General features: G+C 47.5%; 1 protein-coding gene across 4 annotated transcripts in view; it reads right to left on the bottom strand.

The window, feature by feature from the left end:
* STAB2 (stabilin 2) overlaps positions 1 to 14,834 on the bottom strand; it is a 403,506-nt gene that overhangs the window by 244,281 nt on the left and 144,391 nt on the right. For all 4 annotated transcript variants that reach the window (XR_004540109.1, XM_033951740.1, XM_033951739.1 and 1 more), the window contains exons 16-18: positions 8,787 to 8,840; positions 7,134 to 7,214; positions 4,840 to 4,992 (exon numbers count right to left, since the gene is read on the bottom strand). Coding sequence is in view for 3 of the 4 variants with exons in the window: in XM_033951740.1 (XP_033807631.1) it covers positions 4,840 to 4,992; positions 7,134 to 7,214; positions 8,787 to 8,840 (288 nt within the window). In the remaining variant the exon portion in view is untranslated. The remainder of the gene's footprint in view (positions 1 to 4,839; positions 4,993 to 7,133; positions 7,215 to 8,786; positions 8,841 to 14,834) is intronic.

Raw genomic sequence — 14,834 nt, 5'->3', positions numbered from 1 at the left:
AGATCCGCATACCACGGACGACGAGGCCAATCCGGAGCCACCAAGACCACCAGCCCCGGATGGCGAACAATGCGAAGCAGTACTCTGCCCACTAATGGCCAAGGAGGGAACACATACAACAGCCCCTCCGTTGGCCACGGTTGGACCAGAGCATCCAGACCCTCGGCTAGACCGTCCCTGCGATGACTGAAGAAGCGGGGTACTTTGGCGTTGCCACTTGTAGCCATCAGATCCATCAGGGGCTGCCCCCAAGCACGCACTAGCAACTGAAACGCCTCGGCGCCGAGACACCACTCTCCCGGATCCAAGAAGTGACGACTGAGGAAGTCCGCCTGAACGTTTTCTACCCCGGCAATGTGAGAGGCCGAGAGGTCCAGAAGATGCGACTCCGCCCAAACCATGAGCCGAGCCGCCTCCTGCGCCACCAGAGTGCTCTTGGTGCCCCCCTGACGATTGACATAAGCCACCGCCGTGGCATTGTCCGACAGGACTCTGACCGACTTGCCCAACAAAAGGGAGTGGAAAGCCAACAGCGCCAGCCGGACCGCCCTGGTCTCCAACACGTTGATCGACCAGGAGGCCTCCTCCGTGGACCAGGTTCCCTGAGCTGAGTGACCCAGGCACTGGGCCCCCCAACCCAGGAGACTCGCATCCGTAAGGAGCACCGTCCACCGCGGAAGATCCAGACCCACCCCCTGAACTAGGTGAGGGGTCCGGAGCCACCAACGCAGACTGCAGCGCGCCAAGCCTCGCAGGGGAACCGGAACATCCATCCCGTGCCTCTGGGGAGACCACCTCCGGAGCAGAGCATACTGGAGAGGACGCATGTGGGCCCGCGCCCACCTCACCACGTCCAGGGACGCCGCCATCGACCCCAGGACCTGGAGGAAATCTCGCGCCCGAGGACACCGGGACGCCAAAAGCAGGCGAATCTGAGACTGCAATTTGCTCACCCGGGCCTCTGGGAGGAAGACCTTCCCCAAGGAGGTGTCGAACAGCACCCCGAGGTACTCCAGACGCTGAGCCGGAACCAACCGACTCTTGGAAAGGTTGACCACCCAGCCCAGCGACCGGAGAAACTCCACCACCCGAGCCGTAACCCGGGAGCTTTCCTGCAACGACTTGGCCCGAATTAACCAGTCGTCCAGGTAGGGGTGTACCAGGATGCCCTCCGACCGCAAGGCTGCCGCGACGACCACCATCACCTTGGTGAACGTCCGGGGAGCCGTGGCCAGCCCAAAGGGAAGCGCACAGAACTGATAGTGCCGACCCAAGATCGCAAAGCGCAGGAAACGCTGATGAGAGGCCCGAATAGGAACATGCAAGTAGGCCTCCGTCAGATCGAGAGAAGTGAGAAACTCCCCCGGCTGAACCGCCAGAATGACCGACCGCAGCGTTTCCATACGGAAAGAGGGAACCTTGAGAGCCCTGTTGACCCCTTTCAAATCGAGGATGGGCCGAAAGGTCCCCTCCTTCTTGGGCACCACAAAGTAAATGGAGTACCTGCCCGTGCCCCACTCCGGAGGGGGCACCGGAACAACTGCCCTGAGATCTAGCAAGCGCTGAAGGGTCTGGCGAAAAGCCTGCGTCTTCCCCGGAGTCTGACATGGAGAAGCGAGGAAAAAATCCGGCAGAGAGCGGGCGAACTCCAGGGCATAACCGTCCCGCACCACCTCCAGGACCCACTGATCGGACGTGATCTCGGCCCATTTGGGGAAAAAATCGCGCAGCCGGGCCCCCACCGGAACCAAAGGGGGCGCCGGCAAGGCGTCATTGTGCAGGACGGGAAGCGGGGGAACCGGCGGAGGGATTCCCTGCCCCCCGACGGGCCCCCCGAAAGGGCTGCATGCGCTGGAAGAACCGACCCCGGGAAAACCCCGGAGACTGGAAAGAAGCAGCCCCACGCCCAGGGCGATACTTGCGAAATTCCCGCAAACGCCCCCGGGCCGCACCACCCCGAGACGCCGGGCGGGCACGGTCCTCCGGCAAACGGGGAACTTTCGAGTCCGACAGAGTCTGAATCAACTTATCCAAGTCCTCTCCAAATAAAAACGACCCCCGAAAGGGAAATTTAGTAAGCTTAGCTTTGGACGCAGCATCCGCCGCCCAAGCGCGCAGCCACAACACACGCCTTGCGGCCACGCCAAAAGCCATGGACTTAGCCGAGATCCGCACCAAGTCATAAAGAGCATCCGAGAGGAATGAGGCAGCCATCTCAATCTTCGCTACCTCCTGATCCACCAGAGACCAGTCGTCAGACTCTCGATCCAAGACCCGCTCCGCCCACCGAAACACGGCGCGAGCGACCAGTCCCCCACAAATAGCCGCCTGGACCCCAAAGGCAGAGACTTGAAAATTTTGCTTAAGGATGGTCTCCAATTTGCGCTCCTCAGAGTCCCGCAAGGCAGAACCGCCCTCAACAGGCACGGTATGCCGCTTGGAAATAGCCGAGACCACCGCATCCACGACTGGCGAAGCTAACGTAGCCCGATCCCCTTCAGGAATGGGATACAGGCGAGCCATGCTGCGCGCCAGCCGAAACGGCGTCTCCGGCATTTTCCACTGCTCAAGAATAATATCCCGAATATCCTGATGCATAGGAAAAGAGCGGGAAACGGAACGGATCCCTCGTAACAGAGGGTCCCCCACACGCGGAGTCTCCGGCGGCGCGTCCTCAAAACGCAAAGCCGAAGAAACCTGTTGAATAAGGTCAGGCAGCTCATCTCTCTGAAAAAGGCGCACCACGGACGCCTCGTCACTGGAGAACGGGAAACCCGACAACCCGCCGCCAGCTTCCGTCCCCTCCAGATTCCTCAGAAGGGTCCAGGTCCTCCTCCAGACCGACACGTTCCTCCGACCACAAATCCTCGTCCCACGACACCCGCGGACGCTTGGACAAGAGAGGCGGCGGAGGGGACGTCACGTCAGACGAGAGAGGCAAAGCCGCAGGGAGCGCGGAGGAAACCCCACCCCCCGAGACCCCCTGGGCGCAACCGGGACCCCCAGCCGCCTGAAAATAGGCTTTGCATAATGAAAAGAAAAAATCAGGGGAAAAACCCCCCGAGGGTCCCAAGGGACTCCCTGCCACAGCAGGGGACCCAGCAGAAACCTGCCCCTGCTTAGCCAAAACAGGGGGAAGGTCACCTGAGGTGGAAGACAAAATGGAGGGGCCAGACAGAGAAGATGGCGTCTTTCCCGCCAAAACAGCTCCCTCCATAGCCTGCAGCGGCTGAGAGACCTGAATAGTCTCAGCCGCTAAAACAGGCAAGCCGGCATCAGCTGTCAAAATATCAGCTGAGAGGGAATCCTCTAAAACCCGACCGTCGGCGGCTCGGGGAATCCCTCCGTGGGCGGACGGAGAAGACCGGGCTTCTCCACCGTTCCCTGCCGACTCACGAGGCACCATCGGCGGGGAGCTCTGGGCGCCTGCAGCCGCTGCCGACGGAGCTCCTCCACCGCACCGGCCTGAACACCGCTTGCACAGGCCGGCCGCGAGTGCCTCGCGTCTGGAGCACAATGAGCACTTTTTCCCTTTAGAAGTGCTCATTGCTCCATACGCGACCTAGCTGTAAAAAAAGTGCCGGTTAGTTGAAAAAATACAGTAAAATACAGTTTTCTTAAAGGGATACAACCCTCCAGACCAGCACTACCTCAGGATTTTTTTTTTTTTTTTTTTTTTTACAGAACAGACTCCACAGGCTCTCGAAGCAATATGCCTTGCTTGATTTAGGGGGCAAGGCTTACTGCTGAGGCTCCTCTAAAAAAATATGGGGAGGTGGAGGAAGTGGGGGGAGGGACCCCGCTCGTGACCCGCCGGGTTTGACACCCCCGAGGTCGGACGAACCCCCAAACAGAGTCCGTCCAAGCTCCGTCCGGCTAAAAACAGGGACAATAAACCCCTAAACAAATTCCAACAGCCCTACCAAGGGAGATGGGTACAGATCACTCAACATCTGCTGGAGACTGAAAGAAGACTGAGGGAAATAGAGAGGAGGGGCTAGGATATACTGTCCCAAAGTTTTGTTTTCAGTCTCCACCTGCTGGTCATGATTAGATATATACCCATTCGTAAAGTTAACCTCTACTGGTCTGGAGAGTGCTAAAGAAGTAAGTGATATTTCAGGAGCAGGAGGGAGAGAAGAAGGTCTATTGACATTCCAGGGGATGGGAGGGAGGGAGAAAAAAGGGATTAGGAACTGACCAGATTCCCTTATGCCAGTGTGTTGCAAACTAAACATAGTGGCTGCGGCTCGAGGCATTTGGAAGTGTGCGGATGTCAATGCAATGACATCACATGCATGCATCACATTGATGTCTGCGCATGCACAAAGGCCCTCCAGTTGGGCCCTGAGCTGCCAGTGAGGGGTGCTGGCAGGGAAGACCATCAGAGAGAAGGAGAGGTGCTGGCGCCAGCTGATTGCCTACAGGATGTGCCTCTCACCATGAGAGGCACGTCCTGTAGGCAATCAGCCAGTGCCTCTCCTCCTTCACAGTATCTCGTGGCACATCTGAAATCTCAGGAGGCACACTGGGTCTTATGCAGTCTTAGCCAGTTTTTTGCCAGGACCTGCATCAGTGTCTTATGCATGCTCTGGCTAAATATTGGCTAAGACCCACATAAGACCTGGAGATCAGCTTAAGATGACTTAGTCCCAGATATTCCATTCCAGGGGCTCTAGACGTGGCCTGGGATTGAATATTGGAACTAATTTTGAAAGAAAAACACCACCACTGTGGGCTGAATATCGACTGGATAGTTTCTAGGTCTTAGTTAGGTGCACGTAGTGGTCCCTATTTAGAGTAAGCAATTATTGCTTAGTATGGTATTGACATTTTTACCAGTATCAATTCAGTTTTTGTCTCATTACATTGATGTGGGAGAATAGGCACTATGGAAGGAGGAATTAGAACACCATTCAGAATGTAAATCTGGCCATTTTTGGCTGCAACATCGGCCTCTTCAATTTCTTCCCCATCGACGAGTATCTGACCCTGTGAAGGAGATGAAACATAAGGGAGAACGACTATGGAATCACTCACACTTCACAATGTAGCAGTCATTAAAATACATCATTATCAAATATGCAGCAAATTTAAATAGAAGTAATTACATGTATGGTATATAATGTGAGCTATTAATAGAGGCCTTTGAAAACTGAACTCAGAATTTGTTATTACAGTAAATACTGGCATAGATGATGCCATCATGCTCCAATTTGGTGCTTAATAGTTTTCTATAACGGGCATGCAAAGATCAGCATTCATTATAGAATACTACTGAGTGCCAATTTCAGCACCTAAATTTGGACGTCAGGACTTACACCTGATGAAATCAGGTGATATTCCCGGTGCCCGATTTGAGTACACATTCCCTGTATTCTATAACAGTATTTCCCAAATTGATCCTGGAGTACCCCCTTGCCAGTTAAGTTTTCAAGATATCCATAATGAATTTGCTCAGGATTCATTTGCATACACTGCCTCCATTGTATGCAAATCTGTCACACATGGTTTTAGAAAATGTCTAGGGTAACGATTTGGACATTTGGGGCTAGACTTGTTTTAACAATGAATAAGTGCCAAAAAGGTGCCCAAACTGACCACTAGATCACTAGAAGGATGAAGGCATGACCCTGTCTTACTCCCCTAGTGGTCACTAACCCCCTCCCATCGCCCAAGATGTGAATGAAACAGTACATATCTACCTGAATGATAGCTTCAGATGTTAAGGCTAGTTCTATTAGAGCAGCAAGCAGGTCTCTGGAGTAGTCTGGTGGTTAGTGCAGTGGGGACCCAGGCCCATATCACCACTCTAACTAGTACACTTGTGGCAGAAAGTGTGAGTTCACCAAATCCCACCCAAAACCTACTATACCATCATAGAGGTAGAGCTATTGAGGTGATATACAATTGGGTCCAGTAGGTTTTGGGTGGGCTTTGAAGGCTCCCCATACAATGTAAGGGGGTTATGGTGAGATGTGTACTTTGGATCTTTTATGTGATGTTCACTGCTGGGATGTCTGAGTGGCCAAGCTGCTAGGGATACTGGTCTCTCCTACATCCCAATGGTTGGATTCTGTGTATTTTTAATTTAGACTTTTGTTTGGAAAATGGTTCAAAAAGATAGATGCTCTGAGGGCAAACACATAAGAACATAAGAATAGCCCAACAGCCCATTCTCATGGTGGCCAATCCAGGTCACTAGTACCTGGCCAAAACCCAAGGAGTAGCAGTATTCCATGCTACTGATCGAGGGTAAGCAGTGGCTTCCTCCATGTCTTTTTCAATAACTGACTATAGACTTTTCCTCCAGGAAATTGTCCGAACCTTTCTTAAAACCAGCTACGCTATGCTATCTGCTCTTACCACAACCTCTGGCAAGTAGAAATGACCATTTTTGAAATAAAAAGGTAGATGTGTTTCTAGTTTGAAAATGTTCATTTTCTCTACTGGATTTTTAGATGCATCTCCCAATATTGTGTTGATTCTATGTTGTGCCAGATTTACAAACCAGAAATAATGCATGTTACATGTGTCACTCACAAGTGCAGTGTGTTACTTTTTAGCTGTGCAGTGGTGTGTAAATGCAGGTGTCTAGTTATAGAATGGTGTAATGTCTCTTCATGAAAAGGTGGCTATTAAATCTCAATAAATAAATAAATACAAGGATATATTTAAACACATATAGGGGAAGCGTTCCTGGGGATTGAATTAGTAGCATGGTTGACTCTTATGCACATATTTTTTTTTTAATATGCGCATAGGTTTAATTAGATAACATGCAAGCCCAAGTAACAGGTATAAATTTGTATGTATACCTTTCCAGAGTTGATTTTCAAAAGGTCAACATTTCCCTTTGAAAACTGGTGTACAACTTGCAGGTAAAACTGTCCATAGACTTTGCAGATTTGTGCAGTCTGAAAACTATTTTATCTGATCTAATTTGCAGCTTGTCCTGGTTTGACTCTGATTATCCCAGTCATCTTCTTTCTCCTGGTTCAGATGGCGCTCTGTTTTGTGTCTGCCCATTCTGAATTAATCTATTGGATTTTTTTTTAATGTCTTCAAAAATGTGCCTCAAGGATACATTTTGATATTGAATCTTTGCATTTTTCTTGAAGCGTTATACTTACATTATTTGTTGTGTTAAATTGGATAAGCTGGTTAGCCATGCTCAAAATGCGACGGAATGAGATAAGGTTGGCAACATCCAACTGAAAAATAAAATTGAAGCAAATATTTCCTTTTTATGTGCAAGACATAGGTAAATATTATGAGGTTTAAAATAAAGTAGAAAACACAAATTAAGGGGTCCTTTTACAAAGGTGCAAGAAAAAAAATGGCCTTTAACACACTTTTCCTGCATCCTATGGTCACTTTCTCTACTGCAGCAGTAAAATGGCTGATTTCCCATTTTTTAAAAAATGAATGGCCCCACAATTAGGTTGGCATTAAAACAAATTAGAGCATGAGCCCTTACTGATACCTATTTTGTAGGCGATAAGAGGGGCAAGAGAAAGCAGTATGTCCATTTGCGATAACTGTGAATAGTCTTATTCTTAGTGAAGAACTGTTCAGTACAGCAACTGGAAAGGACTTGCCAGCATCTCCCCCAACAGTAACCACACAGCCTTTGCATTTACCAGTTACAGTGAAGTGGTAAGTACTACTTTAATTATTTCTATAGCGCTACCAGACATACGCAGCACTGTACAGTCACAAAGAAGACAGTCCCTGCTTGAAAGAGCTTAGTCTTAATGGACAAGACAGACAAACAGTAAATCCATACTTAACAAAAGTTAAGCAAAATTACAAGAAGAATTATTATGGTGAAATTAGCTCAAGTTCTCTTTGGATCCAAGAAATTGTACTGGCGAGCTAAGAAAAAAAAAATGTAATCAATACAACAAAGTAATGCTGTTTTCTATACATCGGGAACGGAGCTACCATTTTTCTTTTAGAACTCAAGATTGAGATTTATCCTTGTCCAAACAGGACATAGCCACAAAATTAGTCAATTGTTGAGGCTCAAAGAATACATATTTGGTTGAGTGATAGCGAACAATGCACTTACAGGGGTGTCTTAAGTAAAATGTAGCCCCTAATGATATGACCCCTGGTTTAAAAAGAAGAATGTCACGCCTACGTTTTTGTGTTTTCCTTGAAACATCAGGGAACATTTGAATTTTACAACCAAGGAATTCCTTCTGTTTATTCTTTAAAAAACCATGATTTATCAATAGAAAGAGCCAATGTAACAACTAATTTTGCTGGTGTTGCCACCTCCGTGTCTGACTTCTCCAGAATCTCAGTGATATTCAATGCTTGTCCTTCAGTAGGTTCAGGTTGCTGTTGATGCGGAGTATTGCTAGGGAGATAATACACTTGAGAGAATGGTGGAAGGTTTCCCTCCAGGACTTCCAAAATTTTTAATAAATATCTCCTAAGCATGTCTCTAGGTGTAACCATAATTACTCTTGGGATATTTATCAATCTCAGTGGATACAGTGGACCATTTATTCTTCTCAAATTAAATGAACTTGGAATATAGCGTGTGGTATTTCAATGGTTATTACAATTCCTAAAAAACAGAACATATGAAATTTGGAAAGACGACAAAAAATCCCAGGATTGGAAAGCCATCTGCAGTGTTCCACAAGGCTTTCCACTGTCACCTGTGCGATTTAACATGTATTTGAGAGCTTTGGGAAACAATCTGTCCTCGACCCAGGATCACATCCTCTCCTCCCCACTTTCTTATACGGTATATATTCATGCATACCAACCTTAACTGAAGGGATGATATGGTGTCGCAAGAGTTCCAGAAGCTTCTTAGACCCCTGGAAATGCACACAGTAGTGGGTTAGCTCAATTTTGAAGAGTCAAGGCATCAACTTTGGTTACAATTCATTTGTGCATCTTTGTTTTTTTTAACATTCACTTCTGTTTGACATTTATTTTCACAAATTCATCCAAAGTAAAAGTAACAAACAGGGAAATTTTACAAAACATATCCTAATAAAATACTCTTCACCTCTACAGAAATAAGAAGATAAAAAGAAAGAATAGTAACAATAACAAAAATTCATCTTTATAATAAATAACTATTCATTCAGGGGCAAATTCTATAAACAGTGTCAAGATTGTAGGTGGCAGTAAGTGTCCTACCACTATATAACCAGCCAATCGGGACACACGTTAAAAAAAAAAAAAAGCACTCTGAGGCAGGCTGCCTACATTGTAGGCATCTTCGCAAGCCAAGGGTGGTGCATAGGGCTGCCTAAGCTCGCCCATGCCTAGGCATGGGCGTGGTTTCACCTGGAAGTGGTCTTAGGCAAGCTTAGACTGCCCTATGTGTCTCCCTAGGGCCACAATAGGTGCTTGAAATGTAGGCCAGCAAAATGCTGGGCTACATTTCAAATAGATGCAGCCACTGAGCTGATCGCGACAAGGGAATCTCCCTGCCGCGATCAGTTTAGTGGCCGTGGCAGGAACCCATTTGTCCCCTCCACGAAGATGACCATCAGGAGGGATGCCCCTCCCTCCTGCCAGAACCCCTGAAGCCCCACCACCCCAGAATCTCCTGGCATTACCACCTCAAGATCATCGGCAGGAGAGATGCCCAGTCTCTCCTGCCGGAACCCCCCATCCCCTAAGATTATCAGTAGGAGGAATGCCCAGTCCCTCCTGCTGGAAGCATGCCCCCCCCTAAGCACACCCGGACCCCACCAGTACCTATTTTCATTGGCCAGCTGGAGGGATGCTAACTCCCTCCAGCTGGCAAGCCTGCCTTTAAAGAATGGTGGGCCTTCCTCTTCCTAATGCATCATCCCGGGAAGGGTCCTAAGGCCCTGATTAGCCCAGGCGCCTAAGGCCCCTCCTATGGCACCTGGGCCAACCGGAATCTTAGGCCTCTCTCCTAGTGCATTCCACTGTGCACTGTGAGTGGCCTAAGATTCCTATTGGTCAGATCCCTTAGGCCACCCCCTCCTGCCGATGATCTTAGGTGGGAGTGGGGGGTTCCGGTAGGAGGGATTGGACATCTCTCCTGCTGGGGGATATCTTGAGGGTGGGTTTCTGGCAGGAGAGATTGGGCATTCCTCCAGTCGGGGAATATATTGGGGTGGTAGTGGTAGGAGGAATTTGGCACTCCTTCCACTGCGGACATTCAAAAAACAGTGAAGAGACCTGGCATGGCTTGTATTCCAGGAAATTGCCAGTTAAATGTGGCCATTTCATCTTCGGCAGTTTAGTGCAGCTGGTTCATTTGATGTTTCATCTCAGAACTTTCACCACCGCCTTTTAATCACGGGACGTTTCATTGCAGGAAGGAAAACTGTTGACTTTTCAACTCATCAGCCTGTCTACTTCCTATCTACTGTTACCTCAATTTTCTGAGTGAGATTTTTCTCAGCTTTGCCCAAGGAGGCGGCTTGTTTCTTGTGTGAATGAAAAAACTTCTCTCCACTTTTTTCATGTTGGGAAGGGGAGGGGCATCACCTTCCCTCGCCTTCTGCTGGCAGTGAGACTTTTCTACACTTGTGGCAGAAAGAGAGAGAGCTACAGGCCTGGAGAAACGATTGCAGCATTGTACAGTTTGAATGTTTCATGCATGAGGGAGTGGAGGGGATTCCCCCACTCTCGCTGGCAGTGAAACTTTTCTATGCTTGCAGCAAAGAGAGCGAGATACAAATTTGGAGAAACTATTACGGTATCATACAATCCACCACGCTGAAACGGCTGTGATTAAACGGCTGTGGTGAACTAGGTACATTGAACTGTCTGCGATGAAACAGCCACGCTAAATCATCCTAAACCCATATCAGGGATCATAAAGTCAGCCTCTTGCTTAGCAACATTTCCTTTGTCAGGAACTATTGAATACCATTCAAATGGTTAATATACTATAGGAATCATGAGCCAGCTGTACTCATGCTGTCACTTTGAAAATGGAAGTACTTTCAAAAAAGTGTAGCTAGGTTTTGATGTCAGACCTTTTGCAAAATAGCTGCTGGTGTGAGGCTGATAGGCCGAACTGCACAGGTAGCTTTTCATTCAAAATCCATTTGGAGGAGCTATAGCACTGACTTCAGGTAATTTGCCAAAACATGGGCCAAGTTAGATCTTGGAATAAATGCTGCTTCCTCTACTCAGGGTTTTATTGTATTTTTTCTTCTTATCCCATCTGTTGCTCACTGCACTCTATCTCTGTGAGCATTTAGGATCCAAACTCCTTGAGAAATGTAAATACCAAAAGTGGCAGAAGTTTGCAGGAGGATCTGATTGTCCTTGAAGCCATGAGAGAAAAGGGGTGGGACTTGGGAAGAAGCCCAATTGTTTTTGGTTTTTTTTAAATAGCTGGGATGGTGTCACTGGGATTAAGGCGAAAACAAAAAGAATATAGCATGCCTCGTTCATTGCCATCTCCACAAATTTGACTCTACCCTAGATCTTTACATTACACTGAACAACTAGCAAATGCATAGTGATAGTCTTGCAATGTGATCCAAAATCAGCAAACATTTCAATAGCTTCAAACAAGAAATTCAATGCACAGCAGATATAGGGGGAACAGAATGCATATAGAAAGCTGTTTAAAGTTATAAATTTTATTTTCATACTTTAGATGTGACTAAAAATCACTTGAATTTGATGCCATAGCAGATAAGCTAGCCAAATTTTGTAGGGATAAGGTTGAAAGTACGTATCAAGATGAATAGGAAAGTGGAATTATTACATCTTCCAAATTCTATATGTAGTGCTCAAAATTGCACATGCATGGCCAAGGGAGGGGGATTAGGGGGGTCAGGGTGTTTATTATTATAGAATTCAGGGGATCTGTGCTTAATTTAGGCAAGAGGATTTATACCCAGTTTCAATTTTGGGTGCCACTCTAACCACTACATTTATGGTGGAAAATGTGAGCCCACCAAAACCCTACCCTACTGCCATATAGGTGCTTCTGCAGCTTTAAGGGCTGTTGGGGTTGTAGACAGGTGGGTATAGTGGATTTTGGGGGTGTTTTTTTTCGTGGGGGGGCTCACCATAACCTATAAAGGAATTCTGGTGAGATGTTTATCTGGCACCCTTTATGTGAAGTTCACAGCAGTGCCTTGTAAGGTGCCCCACTGCTCTGTTGCCATGTCTGGGTGGCCAGTCCATTACAAGATTGACCCCTCCCACATCCAAATGGTCTTGTTTTAGGCGTTTGGGACTTGGACAAACTTTTGGTCGAAATTGTGGTATAAAGACAGATGTCCTGTCGGTCTGGGTGACCCAATGGCCTGGATGTCCAGATAGATGATTTTCAGAAAAAAAAAAAAATTCTAGACATATTTGTCGAGAATGGGTATTTTCTCACTGCCGACTTTGGGCATCTAGTGCCATACATCCAAATTGGACTTAGATGTATGTTTTGATTATGCCCCTCCATAGATGCCCATTATATTCCTATGGATGTCTTTAGTGTTTAGTGCACACCAATCGTTAACGCATGCTAATGTAAGTAGTATGTGCTAACACGGTAGCGCCTTTTGATGAATTTTCCCCTAAGTGCTATTCTATAAATGGTGCATATAATAGAGGTGACAGGTATGCATAACTGCCTCATGCATATTCATTGGGTATATCTTGAAAATCCGACTGGCTGGGGGTCCCCCAGGACAGGTTTAAGAACCACTGTGTTAGTGGATCTCTAATGATTAAGTTAGTCAGGGAAATTGTGAATTGAACCCCTGTCTTGCATGGCTCTTCAAAAATTTTTTAGTACACACTCTAGAAAGGAATGGTTGGGGCTATTTCCTAATATAACATGGAAGAATGGTCAAATACCTAGATATGATTAAACAGGTCTTGATATGTCCAAAGATAATGGATGAGAAGAGAGAAATTGCTTGTTGAACAAATTATTGTCTAGTTGCTGAAGATGCTAGATGAAGTTGTGGCTAAATAGGAGCAAGCCTATCCAACTACATTTAATTTGTTGCATCAGTCACAACTAGGTTTCAGAACTCTTCAAAATAGAGAAGTTGTTGTGGTTGCCATATTGAAAGTATTGCGTATGACAATAGATGAGAGAAATGGTATATTGCTGATGCAGTTGGACCTTTCATCTGCATTCAATCTAATAGACCACTGTTCTTCAACCACCGGTCCGATGACCGGTGCCGGTCCGCAGAAAATTCCTGCCGGTCCGCATAGGACCGGCAAGATCGACGAGCTGAAGTCCGCGCAGGGCCGGAGAGATCATGGGGAGCCTCCGACAGTGGTTTTCTCCACTCCTAGCAGCTCTCCTTACTTACCAGCGCAGCCATTCAGGAAGGCAGCCTTGGGCTTTTGCTGAGTCACAGCCGCCTCTGATGATACAACTTCTTCTTTCCTCAGAGGTGGCACGATCCATCAAAGGATCTGAGGCTGCCTTCCTGAATTGCTGCGCTGGCAAATAAGGAGAGCTGCTGGGAGGGGAGAAAGCCACTGTTAGAGGCTGGGAAGCTGCTGGGCATGGTTAAAAAAAAGGGACAGCTGCTACTGGACCTGGAGGGAAGGATAAGGAGAGATGCTGCTGGGAGGGGAGGAGGGAAAGGAGTCTGGGAAGCTGCTGGGCAAGGGAAAAAAAGGGACAGCTGCTACTGGACCTGGAGGGAAGGAGGAGAGATGCTGCTGAGAGGGGAGGAGGGAAAGGGAGGGAAGAGAGTTACTGCTGGACAGGGAGAGGAGAGAAGGGAGAAGGAAAACGGAAGGAAACAGCTGGCAGGGAGATTAGAGGAGGGGAAGGGAAGAGACAGGAATGAGATGGGAAGGGGGGTCAGCAGAGAAATAGAGAGGGACAAAGATGCTAGATCTGGTATAGGAGAGATAAAAATGAAGAGAGCAGTGAAGCTGGAATGAATCATGTAAAAAGGAGAGAGGGGGCACAGGCTGGATGGAACGGGGAGGGGCATAGAAAGAAGACAAATACCATATGGAAGGGGGAGAGATCAGACAGTAGATAGAAGGAGCAGATGCTGGATTGAAGAGACTGAGATTGAAGAGAGGGCAGACGCTGGAAGGAAGAGAGTGAAAAGAAGAAGAAAGCAGAAACCAGAGACAACAAAAGGTAGAAACAAATAATTTTATTTCTATTTTGTGATTAGAACATATCAGATTTGAAATATATATCCTGCTAGAGCTGGTGTTAGACATAACTAGGGACTGCAAAGTCCAGGCAGTGGCTTAGGGTTCTCTCTGACCAGGGGGGCAGTTGCCCTAGTTGCACTCCCCTAACCCTATTCCTGCTATGTGTGACTGCGGTATTCTGTTAGCATGATATTTCTGTGTAGCATTCTGTAATAATTTGGCTTATTCAGTTTTCTTGATAGTAGAGGGGATATATGTGAAGGGGAGGGTAGACAGGGGTTTTGTTGATCCTTGCTCTGTGTTATTTGTATTTATAAAATGACAATTGTACAGAATATTGTTTCTTTTTATCTATAATAATAAAACCCTAGAGCGCGCATGTGCTTTTGAAATTTCGTGATTCCTGGCGCCGTGAGGTGTGCTTCTGTGGCAGTATTCTATTACACCTCACGGCGCTTGCAAGGGCTGAGGCGCGTGCAGTGGCTGAAGGTGCGCGACTGTGTGACTGCCCCAGGCAGGTTGACTTCAGGCGCATTTGGCGGTTTGTCGGGGCAGGAGAGTGGCAGTTGTGATTGCGGTGGCAGTTTCACAGCGGCAGCGCCGGCATTTTCTCTCCTGTTAGTGGAGAGTGTCGGTTCCAGTGCTGCTTTGCAGGAGGGTGTGCAGCCGCTGTTACAAGGTTAAAAAAAAAAAAATAATAATATGGCTCAGGGAAGTGG

Source organism: Geotrypetes seraphini, chromosome 7 (assembly GCF_902459505.1).
Source record: "Geotrypetes seraphini chromosome 7, aGeoSer1.1, whole genome shotgun sequence".
In the NCBI taxonomy this organism is placed as follows: Eukaryota; Metazoa; Chordata; class Amphibia; order Gymnophiona; family Dermophiidae; genus Geotrypetes; species Geotrypetes seraphini.
Note: the sequence above shows the minus strand (reverse complement) of the source record. Positions and strands in the feature narration are given on the sequence as shown.